The 16,046-nt window shown below is 34.7% G+C and overlaps 2 protein-coding genes across 2 annotated transcripts; one reads left to right on the forward strand and one right to left on the reverse strand.

Annotated features, from left to right (window-relative positions):
• The first annotated feature begins 3,699 nt into the window (after positions 1-3,699).
• Positions 3,700-4,623, forward strand: LOC131994625 (uncharacterized). The gene has a single exon (XM_059361375.1). The coding sequence runs from the start codon at positions 3,700-3,702 to the stop codon at positions 4,621-4,623; it is 924 nt and encodes a 307-aa protein (XP_059217358.1).
• Positions 4,624-4,748: 125 nt separating this feature from the next.
• Positions 4,749-9,316, reverse strand: LOC131994626 (uncharacterized). The gene is made up of 3 exons (XM_059361376.1): positions 9,033-9,316; positions 7,566-8,777; positions 4,749-7,470 (listed from the first exon to the last, which is right to left on the reverse strand). The coding sequence occupies exons 1-3, from the start codon at positions 9,314-9,316 to the stop codon at positions 4,749-4,751; spliced, it is 4,218 nt and encodes a 1,405-aa protein (XP_059217359.1).
• Between the last annotated feature and the right edge of the window lie 6,730 nt (positions 9,317-16,046).

A 16,046-nucleotide genomic window follows, 5' to 3' on the forward strand; every position in this document is an offset into this window, starting at 1 on the left:
ACATAAAAATATTGATTCATTTTATTTATGTCAAACATATACGCATATACCTAAACATTTGGTTCGTGACAATGCAAATTTTATAATTATGTTCAAGCAGGATGGAATGAATATGAAACACATTTATAATGATCATGTGAGAGGCGATATGACGTTCCAAGAATTTGAGAGGATTTGTCAGGAATGTTGGCAAGATAAATTTGGATTTTTAATAATAAATAAGGATAATGAAATCACATGTGGCCGATATAGAAAAGGGTTTGATACATACATTTACATTTAGTAATAAATATATTTCCGATTGATGAAGACGTAAGCTTGTAAAATTAACTCCAAAACCACAAATATATCTAGACAGAGAGCAAAGCTATACAAAAAAAAAAAAAAATTATGATGAATACCAATCTTTTAAAGGAATTGGTTAAAACTAGAAAAATTTTAAAAAGAAAATTTCAAAGCATAAAATTGGGTGAAGAGGAGACTTTGCAGGATTTGCGTCGCACATTCGATCCAGTCACACAACCAATTAATAAAATATTGAAACTATCTAAAGACAAAATTAAACAATCAAATGCAAAGGCTGAAAATACCGATTATAATGAAGAAAATAAGAAGATAAAAACTAAACTTGATAATGGAAAGGAAGATATTGATGATGCCATAGAGGACGGTAATGATGGCGAAGACGAAGAGGAATTCTTTTCCCAGTCGGAAGACGAAGATGGTGTGGACTTATCAAAATTACATAGAGATAAAAAACTAGACACAGTTTTTGGACCACATAAAGATTCGAATGGAGTTTGGAAATTTGGAGATTCCATAATAGATATTAACGAAGATAAAATCATTGTTGGAAATCATTCATGGGCGTATACGCCGGGCTTATTTCAGTTGCTTTTTTATAAAAAGCCACACAACTATGATGCATTGGAATTGGATATATATAAAAAAATATTAATAGATACAAACGCACATAAGAGGAATTATAATCCGAACGAGCGGATTAAAGGGAATAAGGGTTATAAATATAAAAACATTATTCAAAAGCTGTTTGACACTACTTACATAGGTAAAGGATTAATGACTACAATTTCAGAAAAATCCAACTATATATACTGGGACGATCCCAATGAGCTAGTAGATCGTCTTAAGCTCCTAATAGCATCAAAACAAGCTGGTCATACGAATCAAAACAATGAAATTATTTCTATTATTGAAGAACTCAAGGAAGCGGATATAATATATTGACAATAGTAAACCTCAATTAATCATAAAATGAGTGTCGATAAGTTCGGTCATTTTTCAAATTCAACACATTATAAAAAAAATGTTTCAAAAATATTTGGAATTTTTATTGACAGGCATAATAACATCGATATCCAATATAAAAAGATTAAAAATTTGGATCCTCCGGCGGAGGATACAGACGCAGTCAACAAAGCTTATCTTCAAAAACAAATCTTCCACTCTAGAGACATTTTAAAAAGAGATTTAAATATTGAAGTTAACAACATTCGACAGGAAATAATACAAATGAAGATAAGTCTGAGTCAGTTATTTGAATTAATTTCTACTATGCCTGAAAACCCTACCATTATCTACAATAATCACAACTAAGCTATGGAAAAAAGAGACGTTGTTAACGAAATTCACACCCAAGCTCGTAAAAACTTTCCACGTCGCAGAGTTATTATGAGGGGTATTGATGACCTCTGGCAAGCTGATTTAGTCGAAATGGGAAACTATTCCACAATAAACAAAGGTTATAAATATCTATTGACTGTAATAGACACATTTTCCAAATATGCTTGGGCAGAAGCAACTAAATCGAAAAAGGCTTGTGATGTTTCAAAAGCGTTTCAAAAAATTCTTAGTATGGGGAGGATACCAAAAAATTTACAAACAGATGATGGAAAAGAATTTTTTAATTCAGACTTTAAAAAACTTATGGAAAAGTATTCAATTAATCACTACTCAACCTATAGCGTAATTAAGGCGTCGATTGTGGAACGTTTTAATCGAACATTAAAATCGCAAATGTTTCGAGAATTTTCTTTTAATGGCACGTACCATTGGATCGATTTGTATAAAGCTTTAATAGATAAATATAATCGACAAAAACATAGAACAATAAAAATGGCTCCAGTCGAAGTAAATTCCAAAAATGAACGAAATCTATTAAAAACCGTATATAGTCACTTGAAAATACATAAAATCTCCCAATATCATTTGGGAGACTACGTCCGCATAAGTAAATATAAGAGCATATTTGAAAAAGGATATACTCCAAATTTTAGTACAGAGATTTTTCGTATAAGACGTATACAAAACACAAACCCCACCACATATCTACTTGAAGACTACCAGGGAAATCCCATAAAAGGAGCTTTTTATAAGGAAGAGATTTTACTCACAAAACACCCTGATGTATATCTCGTTGAGAAGATTTTAAAAACAAAGGGAGAAATGGCTTATGTTAAATGGTTAGGATTTTCTAATGAACATAACTCTTGGATAAATAAAAATGAAATATTATAATTTTTTTTTTTTTTTTTTTTTGTTTTGAATGAACAAATAAATAAAAACTAATGAAACTAAAAACGTGTTTCCATTCATCAATTACTCATCATCATGTCAATTACGTTAGCATTAACCGGGAGATCTCCAATTTTGACTGCTTCGTATTTTCCTCCCATTCAATTAAATGACGATTACGAATGTGCTTTAGTTGACTTTCATTCATATAATACAATTCCTAACATTGATTATGATAATAATTTGTTTCATATTGGTAATAGTGTTATTGAAATTCCAGTTGGATCGTACGAACTCGAAGATATTGTAGACTTTATAAAAAGCGCTTATAGAAAGGAGAACGCGCTTAATACTCTCGATATAGAAGCAAATAACAATACACTTCAAATCGAAATTTTTTCTTCGGAACATGTTATAAATTTCCATCAAGATCGGTCTATTGGTCCGTTGTTTGGATTTGAAGATCGAGTTTTAGTCCCTAACATAAAGCATACGTCTCACATGCCAGTAAACATCATGAAAGTAAATGCAATTCAAATTTGTTGTAATATTACAACTGGAGCATATATGAATAATTCTCCAGCACATATTATCCATGAGTTCGCAATAAACGTGTCTCCAGGATATAAATTAGACGAAATTCCCAGGAACCTTATTTATTTACCAGTAAACGTTAACGAAATAAGTCGCATAAAAGTTTGGATTGTTGATCAAGAAACGCGTCTGATTAATTTTAGAGGGGAAGAAATAACACTTCGATTACATCTTAAACCTAAATCAAAATGATTATTTTTAATAAATATAATAATAAAATGACCAAACATAACATTCCGATTCGAGCTGTCAACAATAAAAGACGGCTTTTAACTCAAGAAAATAAATTGTTTTTAAAATCCTTAAAATTAAAATTAAAAAGCCATGTCTGAAATTTTAAATGTACTAGAGAAACCATACTCTGATGATAATATTGTTAAAAAGGACTATCATAGCTACGTACCATATATTCAATCCTTCAAAAATAATGACGAAATTAGAATAACAATTCAAAATCAAGATTTATATATCCTACCTAGCGAAAGCTACCTATATATAGAGGGTTCCATTACACTGGAAGATGGAAAAAGTACACTTAATGGACGATTGCGAAATAACTGTGTTGCGTATATGTTTGATGAAATTCGCTATGAAATTAATGGTGTAGAAATAGATAGAACACGATATTTGGGCATTTCAAGTACTTTAAAAAACTACATTTCAATAAATAGTATTGAAAATAATATGATGCTGAATGCTGGCTGGAGCAAAGAAACCGATTTGAACAAGCAGAAGTTCAATTTTTATGTGCCACTAAATAAGTTATTGGGATTTTCTGAGGATTTCACGAAAGTTGTTTTAAATTGTAAACATGACCTTATACTCCTACGAAGTTCCACTGATTTGAATGCCTGCTATTCAACTACCCAAACGGAAAAAGTTAAAATTAATATAACGAATATAACATGGAGAATTCCCCATTTTCATATCTCAGATGAAACGAAGCTAAAAATAATGAAAACAATTAAAGATGGAAAGACTATACCAATAACGTTTCGTAGCTGGGATTGTCATTTTAATCCTACATTTCCCGGTGCAGTCAAGTGCAATTGGAACGTTAAACTTTCTGTAAATAGGGAGAGACCACGTTTTTTAGTATTTGCATTTGAAAATAACAAAAAATTTATCCATTGTAACTTAACAAATTTCAAAGTACATTTAAATTCAGATATTTACCCATACGATGACCTTAATATAAAATTTGATGATAATCGTTATGCAGTTCTTTATGATATGTATGCAAGATTTCAACAAAGCTTTTATTTGAAGGAACCGCAACCTCTCCTGTCATGTGATGAATTCAAAGAAACCCCTATAACTGTAATTGATGTTAGTCATCAAAATGAGACAATAAAAGCCGGGCCTATTGATGTTAAAATTGAATTCGAAACCAGCCAATCCATTCCTGAAAATACGTCGGCATATTGTTTAATAATACACGATCGTTTCATCGAATACACACCTTTGACTGGAACTGTTCGAAAAATCATTTAATAAACAAACACATTTTATTGAAAATATTTTTTTTTTTTATTTTATTTAATTTTAATTTTCTTATCAAGTATTTAACTATTAAAATAAATAAGCCTTAAAGGTAAATTATAAAATTGTAGCTTTTTTTACATATTAAGGTAGTCAAGCAGGTCCCTTAAATCGTTATCACTATAAGATTCGATATTGTCTACATCCATTTCCGTTGTATAATCTATACTTATGCTCTGTAAGTTGTTTTCGGTTGCCATTTTATAATGGCCCCATGCATATGTATTAATTTTATCTTCCCTGATTTTTCTTTTTGTGTCTAAGGGACTTAAAACTACTTTGGTTAACTTATCCGTATAAATATTATGAAGTTTAGATCGGAATGACAACATGCTGCCAGTAGGTTTTATGCCGTTCAAAAGACATTCCTTATAATTTTCAAGAGAATAACCCTCTATGACACATTTTTTCACCCCTTTGGCCTTATTTATTTCGCTACCTTCATCTAATTTGTACGAATACATTTTCGGTCCTAGGCCAACAAATTCTGACATCAATGTACCTCCATTTTCATCTTTCATGTAACCCATTTCTTTTTTATTTTTTAGAGGAAATCCAAACGGATTATTTGCATCATAATTTGAAGTATCGAAATATTTTTCTACATCGTCTTTTATTTCTGCATAGAAATCCTCGGAAGAAATAGTGTAAATAAAGGAATCAGTATCCATATAATTTAACTGACACCTTTCACCAAATTTCTTTTTCATGTAATTATAGTGAAAATCATACATGATTAATTTTGCTATTTCTAATATACAAAATCCAACGTATATTGGCTTATCATAGATTACTTTAGTGCGGTCCATTTGAACAGCCCAAAATTCATTTGAAAATTGAGACAAACTATTAAAGTTTGGTTTGGATATAAGTCTTTCCAAACCAATTTTTTTCTTATTTGAATACTCCCATTCGGTTACAAGTTTTACGTCTTTTCTATTATCGACGTTTTCCATCGTTTTGCCGTATACCGAGTTATTCAGTAGCTTGAAAAAATCTTTTTCAAACGGATTCGTTGCTTTTTTCCTCTCATCTGTGTTAGTGTTAACAAATGGAGCAAGCCACGGTTCTTGTCTAAATTCTAAAACTCGGTGGACCTTTTTTAAAATTAAACCATTCTCAAGGCATTGCTTCAATACCAAATAATGAGTGGTATAATTTCGCTTTGGTGTAAGATCGGCAACCAGCTTTTTGTATTTAGCTCCACCGATTTTTTTATTTTCCGCAGCAAAAGGTAGATCATTATGATGATCATGTAAGTGATCTGGATAATCCAAATCAACTTCATAAATGTAACCTATGGGGGAGTCATCAACAAAGTCCAGAATTCTTTGTACATCACTAATAATTTCATTTTCCTTAAGCCATTTAAAGTCGCCACATGGGAGAAAACGCATCATAGCGGCCCCATATAGATTGTTGACATCAAAATACATAAGGAAGGTAGAAAGAAGTAATGGATTGAAATCGCTTAGGTACCTATTATTTGCTTTCGTATGTCTTCTAGAACACTGAGTTATTCCTCCTCGAATAGCATTCTTAATAAAATTGTACATATCTAAATCGGTAAACAGCTCTAAGCTTATGTTAGTGTTCCGAAGCATAGCATCAAAAGATAGACCTGGTGCTGTATAGTACTGGCATGGATCTAATTTGTGGACTTTTTTACACAAACGTCGGAAATTTTCAAAAACATCAGTAAGTAGTAGAACATCTGTTTTTAAATACAATTCCATATAGTCCTGTAAAGTACCACAATTAAATGTATGCCATACTTCTTTGGCATGCGTATAATCTTCGCTGCTACATTTTTTGTTATACAATTTGCTAAAGAAAGCCTCAATGGGAGGGAGTCGTGTTTCGGCTAGTTTATCAAACGAAGTCAGGTATTCGTAGCAAAATACGCCCTTTTTCCTCATTAAATTAAATTCCCTATCGCTTGGAAAATGTGACCTAACTGACTTCATAGTATCTCCCGCCAGATTGTTTGCTAGAGAATCTAAACTTGCCGCCATAAACCTGAGGGAGTCTAAAAATCTATACTCTAAAATTTTTCCGCCACCTAAATATACTTTATGGGATAGGGCAATGTATCGCTCCTTATTTTCTGGCAGTACTGTTGTATTACCAGGAATATTTTTAAGGAGGTCTTTCACAAATAAGTGACAATCATAAGCCGAAAAGTTGTGAAAGAAAATGGGTATAAATGTTGGTACAGTGTGCTCTAAATTACATTTATTATGGGCAGGTCCTCTGTATTTTCCAGTGATGTGACAGTGATCACGAACCCTATCACTACCTAATAATTTCTCACATACATGGCAGTTTTGAGCTACTTGAAAATTGAACTCCTCAGAGGGTGATAATGATGTCATAGGGGTATTTAGACTTAAATAATTTTCGTAAATAAACCTACACTCCTGATCGATGCTTTTAACAAAAACCTCGGCAGCATCTTCTCCCGTATAAATATTAAATTTGTCTAACCTATCATCAAAACTACATTTAATATTATAACTAAAAGCACATGGAATGTGCTTACTTAGGGATTTACTATTACTGTCGTTAACATTTTCAAGTACGCATTCAAAATCTGCGTAAATTGAAAATGGAACGTCCATTGTCTTTTTAGAGTTGGAAAACTCCATGAACTTGTTGGCTTCCTCAGGGAGATATGTTACAACTCTTCCACATTCTCGCTTATGATGATCCATCATGTTGGGGTTCCTGGTGTGCTGGAAACACTGGTTGCAGAAGTACAATTTATTTGCGTTTGATGTAACCTGCCTATGTAAAAGTCTGTAAAAAAAAAAAAAAAAAAAAACAGAAAAGATAAAATAAAAAAAAAAAATAGTCATTTAATTAATTACACATAGTATTATTTGTTTTATTACCTTGACGTGTCTCTTACTAACACATAATGCTCTCTCTCATTATTTTCCAGCAACAACAAGTTCACGTGGGTCTCCTTTTCCATTTGGGTAATGTAGTACGGCCCAACAACATGATCTGTTTTGACTTCATATCCCAAAACATTTACACTTATATTTGGGTTGTTTTTTTCGAATATGATTATGTCTCTAAGGGCCATGGGAAAATTCAATCCATTGAAGTTGAGACTTACACCGTTTGTCAAAGTTATTATATTCTGTTTGATATCCACAGGGTACGAGGATGTTCTTGTTGGGTTTCTTGGCTTTGGTGTTGTTAAGGCTGCTACCATACACCACTTAAAGCAATATTCATCGTCATTAAGAATATTGCAGCAAGCGCGTCTATCTGCTAATTTTTTCGGTGTTTTTATATATTGGGAGCCTCTTAAAACTGTACATTTATTTATGTTAATGTAGAGTTTTTCAATATTGACTAAAGCCCATCCAGAATCTCTTTCCTGAAACTCTGACATTTTAGTTTTAATTTCCTCTACATGGCAGCTAACCACATTTTCAATAGAGTCGCTTCTTGTTATTTGCGACATTTTGGAGGTGTGATGCATAATTGTTTTTTTCCATTCATCACTGCAAAGTTTGGTATATTGTGCTTGTAATTGAAAATTAAATTTCACGCAAATATGCTCCGCTAAACTTTCCATAATAAGATTCTCTATGCAATCTATACCTCCGGAGAGAAAATTGTTAATATTCAGAGTTTCTTTAATGGTTGAATATTCATATTTAGCCAACCGATTTTTAAAATCGCTGCTGGTTTGTTTTATGAATTGAGCTCTCATCGCAATGCTATTACGTTTATGGGCATTGGTTTTCAAGTGGGTATACCACTTTCTAACGGGTACTCCAATATTGCAGCATTTACAAACTTTGTCTTGGGCAGCTCTCGATCTTGATGGTATATCTTCATTCAAATCTTGTTGTTGGGCCTGTGGTTGAATAGGTTGATTTCCTAGGAACTGCTGTTCCTGATGTTGTTGTTGTTGTTGTAGAGCAGCTCTCGAAGTCGAAGGAACATTTCCATTAAAAATATGTTGTTGGATCAGTGCTTGTTGTTCTTCTCTCTGGTTTTCTGGATGTAGTTTTCTTAGAATTTGATCTAATTTATTCAAGTAGTAAGCCATCTCATCCAGATCCAAGTCATTTTCGATTTGTTCGCTTCGAGGAATATTTTGCCCGTGATGTTTAACCAGCTCTTCTTGTTGTTCTCGTTGTTGTTGTTCTTGAACTTTTTGTTGTCGTTGATGTTGTTGATGATGATGATGTTGTTGTTGATGATGTTGTTGTAGATGATGTTGTTGTTGATGATGTTGTTGTTGGTGATGTTGTTGTTGATGATGTTGTTGTTCATGATGTTGTTGTTGATGATGTTGTTGTTGAAAAGCGTCCGACGTTGAATGCATATTAACAAACTGGTGTTGGGCCTGTGCTTGTTTCCATTGTTTATCTTCTTTCTGCATATTTTCTTTGGATTTTCCACCGTTTTGTTGTTTCCGCACTATCTTTAGTTGGGATTTTTTTCCACCAACATTTTTTTCTTTATTGTGTGCTACTAGCATGTGGAAATTAAGCGCATGCCTACTTAATTGCACAACGCCACACATACTACACTGCCTATGTGCTTCTTTTACGTGAATTTTTAAATTCAAAACGGAGACGAAATCTTCTTGGCAAATTTCGCAAGTGTATAAAGCCATTTTTGTTTTGTTTGTTTTTTTTTTTTGTGTTTTGAGTGTTATTATATTTAAATGTTTTCTTTTGGTTGTTTTTTTTTTTTTTTTTTTTTTTTTTTTTTTTTTGCTTTATTTACCACTGCACTGAATTTTTGTCTAGCGTATTTAAATAATTAACGATGGTACTTTGGCGCGTTAAAAATTCACTTGGAATTTTGTTTAAATGTTTATATTTTGAGGGAAAAAATTCAATTCGAAAATTTTTATTAATGGTACTTCGACGGATTAAAAACAATTCTATGTTCGTTCAATGGCGAGTTAGATGGAACTGAAATCGAAATTCCAATGTTTGTGGTTGAATTTCAAAATTGGAATCCATTCGTCTTACATTTCTACTACAATAGATAAGAGTTCTTCCAATTTTTTTTTTAACCTTTTATTTTTCTATCCAAACTCCTTTGCATTCCAACACTTTTAGAACATCAACGAACACAAGTATCACGACTAGTTTATCAATACAATCTAAATAGCTTCTAATGAAATGTACACCATACAACGACACTAACATGTTTGTGTCTGACCAATAAAATCTCTAAGTGGATAGAAACAAACCAAAATCAACCCCAAACCACGTAAACCCCCTTCCCCCACCCAAAAAAAAGGAACACATAGTTTTTAATTGTTTTTTTTTTTGTTTTATTTATATAAATTTCTCTTAAAATTCATTTATAATTCTTTATACTTTTTACAGGAAATTTATAAAAACCTTTCTAAAATACTAAAAATAGCTGGATCCATTTCTGTATTCTAGTCCGCTTCAACTTTTCTTAACTCTTGGTCCAATACGGTCTCTTTCTCCTCTTCCGATTTCCGCAACATATCGTCTTCGACCGATCCAGGTATAGGCTGGCTGTTTGGGTCGAAATGGTTTGGGAACAATCTCCATGGAAATATTTCCTGGGTAGAATTTCCATCATCTTGCTCGTCATCAGTCTCAGGAATACATTCCTCATCGTCACTTATGAGATGTTGACTTTGTGAGGCCTCACATTGTTGTACAATTTTTTGGGAAAAATCCAAAAATACTTCTTCGCTCTCCTGCGAAAATAGATTTTGGCTAAGTTGGACAGAAATAGCAACAGGTTCATTAATTGAATTATGAGAATTGTTGCTCTCATTCTGTATTTTTTGATTCTCATCCTGTTGGGAAAACAAAGGCTGGCTCATTTGGAACTGTTGGTTTGCCATCTTATTCTTCAGATAGAAATCTTAGAAATGATAGGTTTTTTCGAATTCTTTCGTGTTTTTATTAGAAATCACACAGATAATATTCCTTACTACCTAGTCGCATTTTACAACACAATGAAGCCTTTATGGATACCACTCACTGGCAACATATAGAGACCAAAAAAATTAAAAACTCAGAGTTAGAAGACGACCATCAACCCCTTAATAAACATATCCTACACACTTTACAACACACACACACACAAGAAATGCGCAAGTGCCACAGCATTCATAACATGCAGTGACGGTCACAATTTAAGTGGAAAAAAAGTCAACATTAATCCCCAACTAAGGCACCCATGAAAACAATTATTAGATAATAACCAAACCAAACATTCCCTTTTTGCTGCCTTACCGCAGTTTACATTTTTACAACACACAAGAAATGAGCAAGACCCACAGCCTTCATAACATATAGTGAGGGTCACACTCAATGAATTTTTATAACTCCATAATTGACTAACCAAATAGTTTCAATCCCACTTATCAGTTAAATCAACACCATCCCTAATTAAAAATAACACCCAGAGCTAAAAATGTAGGATCCCAAATTCCTAATCGAAAAATCAGCTTGCGCAAGTTCGAATCCCCCATTCCCCTTACAAAAAAGAGCTACATAGTTTCCATATCAATGACAGTTTTATAACAACATGATGAGGATCCCACAACAAAAAGGGCTAGGCCGAACCCTCCCTAGCATACATAGAGATCAATGTACAATGAGGATCCCCTAACAAAAAAGGGCTACATAATTTCCATATCAATGACAGTTTTATAACAACATAATGAGGATCCCCTAACAAAAAAGGGCTACATAATTTCCATATCAATGACAGTTTTATAACAACATAATGAGGATCCCACAACAAGAAAGGGTGACATAGCATAGATATCAATGTACAATGAGGATCCCCTAACAAAAAAGGGCTACATAATTTCCATATCAATGACAGTTTTATAACAACATAATGAGGATCCCACAACAAGAAAGGGTGACATAGCATAGAGATCAATGTACAATGGGGATCCCCTAACAAAAAAGGGCTACATAATTTCCATATCAATGACAGTTTTATAACAACATAATGAGGATCCCACAACAAGAAAGGGTGACATAGCATAGATATCAATGTACAATGAGGATCCCCTAACAAAAAACGGCTACATAATTTCCATATCAATGACAGTTTTATAACAACATAATGAGGATCCCACAACAAGAAAGGGTGACATAGCATAGATATCAATGTACAATGAGGATCCCCTAACAAAAAAGGGCTACATAATTTCCATATCAATGACAGTTTTATAACAACATGATTTGACCCCATTAAAGAAGTAATTAAGAAGTAATAAAGAAGTAATTAAGAAGTAATTAACTCTCCATGCATAATTAATGTGAATTTAAACAGTCCAACTTATCCTACTTTTCGATTTGTATACAAAATAACTTCCGAAATCGTTCAGAATACTTTACGAAAATTCGGAAGAAACATCCGATTTCTATACGAAATTACTTCCGAAATGTTTCAGAATTTTTTACGAAGTTTCAGAAGGAACATCCAATTTCATTACGGAATAAATTCCGAAATTGTTCAGAATTACTTACGATGTTCCAGAAGGAACATACGATTTTATTACGAAATTACTTCCAAAATCGTTTAGAATTCTTTATAAACTTTCGGGAAGAAGTTTTCCTTTCAGAATTTCCCAAGGTTTTTTTTTCAGATTTCGTTCCGAAACCGGAACGAATTTGTTCGGATTTCTCTCTCGGAAACTACGACGTTTCGTTCCGCAATCATGTCAACCACTCCATATAACTTTCGTAAGGATCTCGTTACGAATCATCCGAAGTTCGTACAGATTTCGTGGCGATTTCTTAACGATTGGTTTGCTGTGAAGGTACCGAGTATTGATGGTACATCCATGGTCTACAACATAAATGTTTGAGTGCATACGGCTCCAAAACAGCTTCCAAAATGTCATAATAAGTCGCATTTACTTTGGAAAATGGCCATTGGCGGTCAATATACCTATAAATTTGAGCTTATGAAATATAACTTTTCTATAGTATAGGCCACCGTAGCGCAGAGGTTAGCATGTCCGCCTATGACGCTGAAAGCCTGGGTTCGAATCCTGGCGAGACCCTCAGCAAAATTTTCAGCGGTGGTTTTGCCCACCTAATACTGAAAACATTTGTGCCATGTTAAACTTCTCTCCCAAGAGGTGTCGCACTGCGGCACGCCGTTCGGACTCGGCCCCTTATCATTAAGCTTAAACTTGAATAGGACTGCACTCATTGATATGTGAGAAGCTTGCCCCTGTTTCTCAGTGGAATGTTCATGGGCAAAATTTGCAATTTGCATAGTAATCAGCGGACATAAATTTTAAACTTAACCTTCGATATGTGCAATCTATCCTTGAAATATGCAACTATATATAGCCAAAATTTAAAATGCCTAATAGTATGCAGTGAAAAATTAAAATGTAAATTGCCACTTTGATTGACATTATAACTGAGTATTATCCAAGTTGAGCTACACTTAAAAACAACAAGGAAAAAAGTCACATTCGTTGAAGAGGAAAATACAATAAAATTCGCCTTCGCTTGTTCCCGGTGATGTGACATTTAATATTGGGATCTCTCTCTCTATACTCATATATATGGCCATGATACACGCCTGAGTGCAGGCAACAAAAGATTGCACAATTAAAAATCCATTAGCCATTGTGGCATGCTTGGCTACCAAAGCAGGAAGAGGATGATGACGCCAACGATAGCGATGATGAAATCCACATTTTTCCTTCTCTCTCTTAGTTTAAAGATAAAAACCAATTTGTAGTGGATTCCAGTGAACTGCCATCTACAGCTTTGGACATGGATTATGGTGACATCAACTGGGTTAATAAAACTAATTGCATTCATGTGAAACAGATTTGCGTTTTTTTTTCTTATGTAGGAACAATTTGCGTATGCTAGGCAAAATAAGTAAACGTATCGTTGAGCTTATACATTGGTCAATGGAAGGGAATGCTCGTTGAAAATACTAACAAAACATTAAAATAATGGGATGAAGGAGGAATGTGCAAAGCGAAATAATTAAAATTTTTTAATTGAAAGTCTGGTCTAGCGAAATTTATGCTAGCAAACAAAAAACAATAGATCTTAGCCAATCTTCCACACATTTATTATGGTCAAATAAATCTATAACGTAGCGCAAAAAATTATCAAAGCACTAGCTTTTTTCAAAGAAGCCAAAAAAAACCAAATGCTTATAATTTTAACCTGTAACACAAACCAAACCGAAAATTTCCTTTAGGATATTTCAATGCATTTCTCATGGCCATGAAAATACCGACGTACACGCGCTAAACATCGTATGTATACAATATGACAGCCGACAAAAGACTTCGCCCCAAAACGTGGGATATCTTCTTGGGGCCTCAATAAATAAGCATCGCCCAAAGGACTACCAGTTGAATTCATCAGATATCCACATCAGGAAAATAAGTTTGCTGATATCACCACACACGAAATTTGTTGTTCAAAATAGCAAACAAGTTTGCTAAAATAATGATTTTTGATTTGAAGGCGTTCAACCAATACCCAAGAAGGGTGAGGCAAACAATCCTGCGAATTATCGGCCAATTGTGATATGCTCCGCTCTCTCCAAGATCATGGAGAGCATGGTTAATCACCATCTTATGAGGTATTTAGAATCTAATGGCCTTCTTAGCGACCAACAGTATGGGTTCCGCAGAAACCGTTCTACGGGCGACCTCGTGGCTTTTCTGTCAGAACGTTGGAGTCGCTCGATCCACCAGTTTGGTGAGAGTAAGGTTGTGGCTCTGGATATCTCCAAGGCATTTGATAGGGTCTGGCATGGTGCACTACTATCAAAGCTTGTCACATTTGGTGTCAGTAATGTCTTCGTTCTATTTATTTCGAGCCTTCTCAGAGATCGCACTATTCGAGTCGTTATAGTCATCCAATGAGCACAAATTGACCGCAAGTGTACCGAGAGGCTCTGTTCTTTCTCATCTCCTCTCTCTTGATGTTCTGGGCATGAAAATATAAATTGATGTCCGTTGGGCTAAACATGTATTTGAAGTGTCGAAAAAATCATTCAAGTGTTTAGGTGTAGGAATAACTTCACTCCGTCTGATCTTCTTAACAACTACACCACTTTCATAAGGCCTTAAATGGAGTACAACTCTCATGTATGGGCTGGAGCTTGAAAATTATACCTGGAGCTACAGGACCGTGTACAGAGGAGAGCGACTTCCGGCTAATGTTTATCCCACCCACTATGACATCCAAAGATTTAAGGCAAATGTCAATAAGCACTACATCGAGAGATCGGTTTATATGGGAGCTATATCAGGTTATGGACTGATTCGGACCGTACTTGACAGTCATAACAGAACACAACAAGCTAAATTTCAGTCAAATCGGACGGCTTGTAAGGGATCGGGTTATAGACCGATTTTCACTATACTCACCACCGTTGTTGGAAGTCATAACATAACCGATTTGGACCGTACTTGGCATAGCGGTTGGAAGTCATAACCGAATAATATCTGCAAAATGTTTGCCCTATCGGACAAAAATTGAGGCGTCCAGGGGCTCAAGAAGTCAAATTAGGAGATCGGTTTATATGGGAGCGATATCCAAATCTGAACCGATATGGTCAATTTGCAATCCCCAACGACCTACATCAATAGTAAGTATCAATATTTCAAGCGGCTAGCTGTACGAGTTCGTCCGAAAGATTGGCGGACGGACATGACTAGATCGACTCAGAATATCAAGACGAAGAAGAGTATAAAAACTTTTTAGAGTCTCCGATCAATATTTCAGGTGTTACAAACGGAATGACTAGATTAGCATACCCCTGTCCTATGATGGTAGGTATAAAAATTTAGATTGGAAACAGTAGATCAATTGTTGCTCTATGACGTGAAAACTTCCCCAATTGCAATTCATACACAGTCGTTGAAAGGCCAATGCTGACATATGGAGCACTGGTATGGTAGAAGGTTGAGGAGAAGAGCAGGGAACTTCCAAAGGTTCAGAGGCTGGCCTGTATCGGGGTCTAGGTAGCGTTAAGGTCCAGACCGTAGTCGGTTCTGTAGGCAGCTGAATCTACAACCTTTTGAGGTCTATATTGGGGGCTCTTAGGCTGAGGGAACTTGGCATGATGAGAGAAGGCGGACAAGGCCACGACCCCATTCTGGGAGAAATGGATGCCGGGGGTAAGCTGAGGAAGGTCTCAGACTACCTGTCGCTGAGATCGATTCGAGAGAGGTAGTTCAGAATTTACTTTCGCGGTAGAGACGTATGGGAGGCGCATGCTATGTTTAAGTTGAATGAGTCCACGGTCTTCACTCACTCCAGGTTGCAGTCAGGGACGGGACTGTGGTTTTACTCGGAATCTCTCCACATCGCTATGTTAGTTGGGCTGCC

The sequence above is a fragment of the Stomoxys calcitrans genome, chromosome 2 (genome assembly GCF_963082655.1).
Source record: "Stomoxys calcitrans chromosome 2, idStoCalc2.1, whole genome shotgun sequence".
Classification (NCBI taxonomy): domain Eukaryota; kingdom Metazoa; phylum Arthropoda; class Insecta; order Diptera; family Muscidae; genus Stomoxys; species Stomoxys calcitrans.

Excerpts from the sequence above, each read along its gene's own strand:
- LOC131994625 (XM_059361375.1), top strand. The coding sequence starts at position 3,700 with ATGTTTGATGAAATTCGCTATGAAATTAATGGTGTAGAAATAGATAGA.
- LOC131994626 (XM_059361376.1), bottom strand. The coding sequence starts at position 9,316 with ATGGCTTTATACACTTGCGAAATTTGCCAAGAAGATTTCGTCTCCGTT. Across the intron at positions 8,778-9,032 it reads CAAGCACAGGCCCAACACCA|CGAACAAATCGAAAATGACT; the intron begins GTTTGTTAATAT and ends TATTCCTCGAAG. Across the intron at positions 7,471-7,565 it reads TTAGTAAGAGACACGTCAAG|ACTTTTACATAGGCAGGTTA; the intron begins GTAATAAAACAA and ends TTTTTTTTACAG.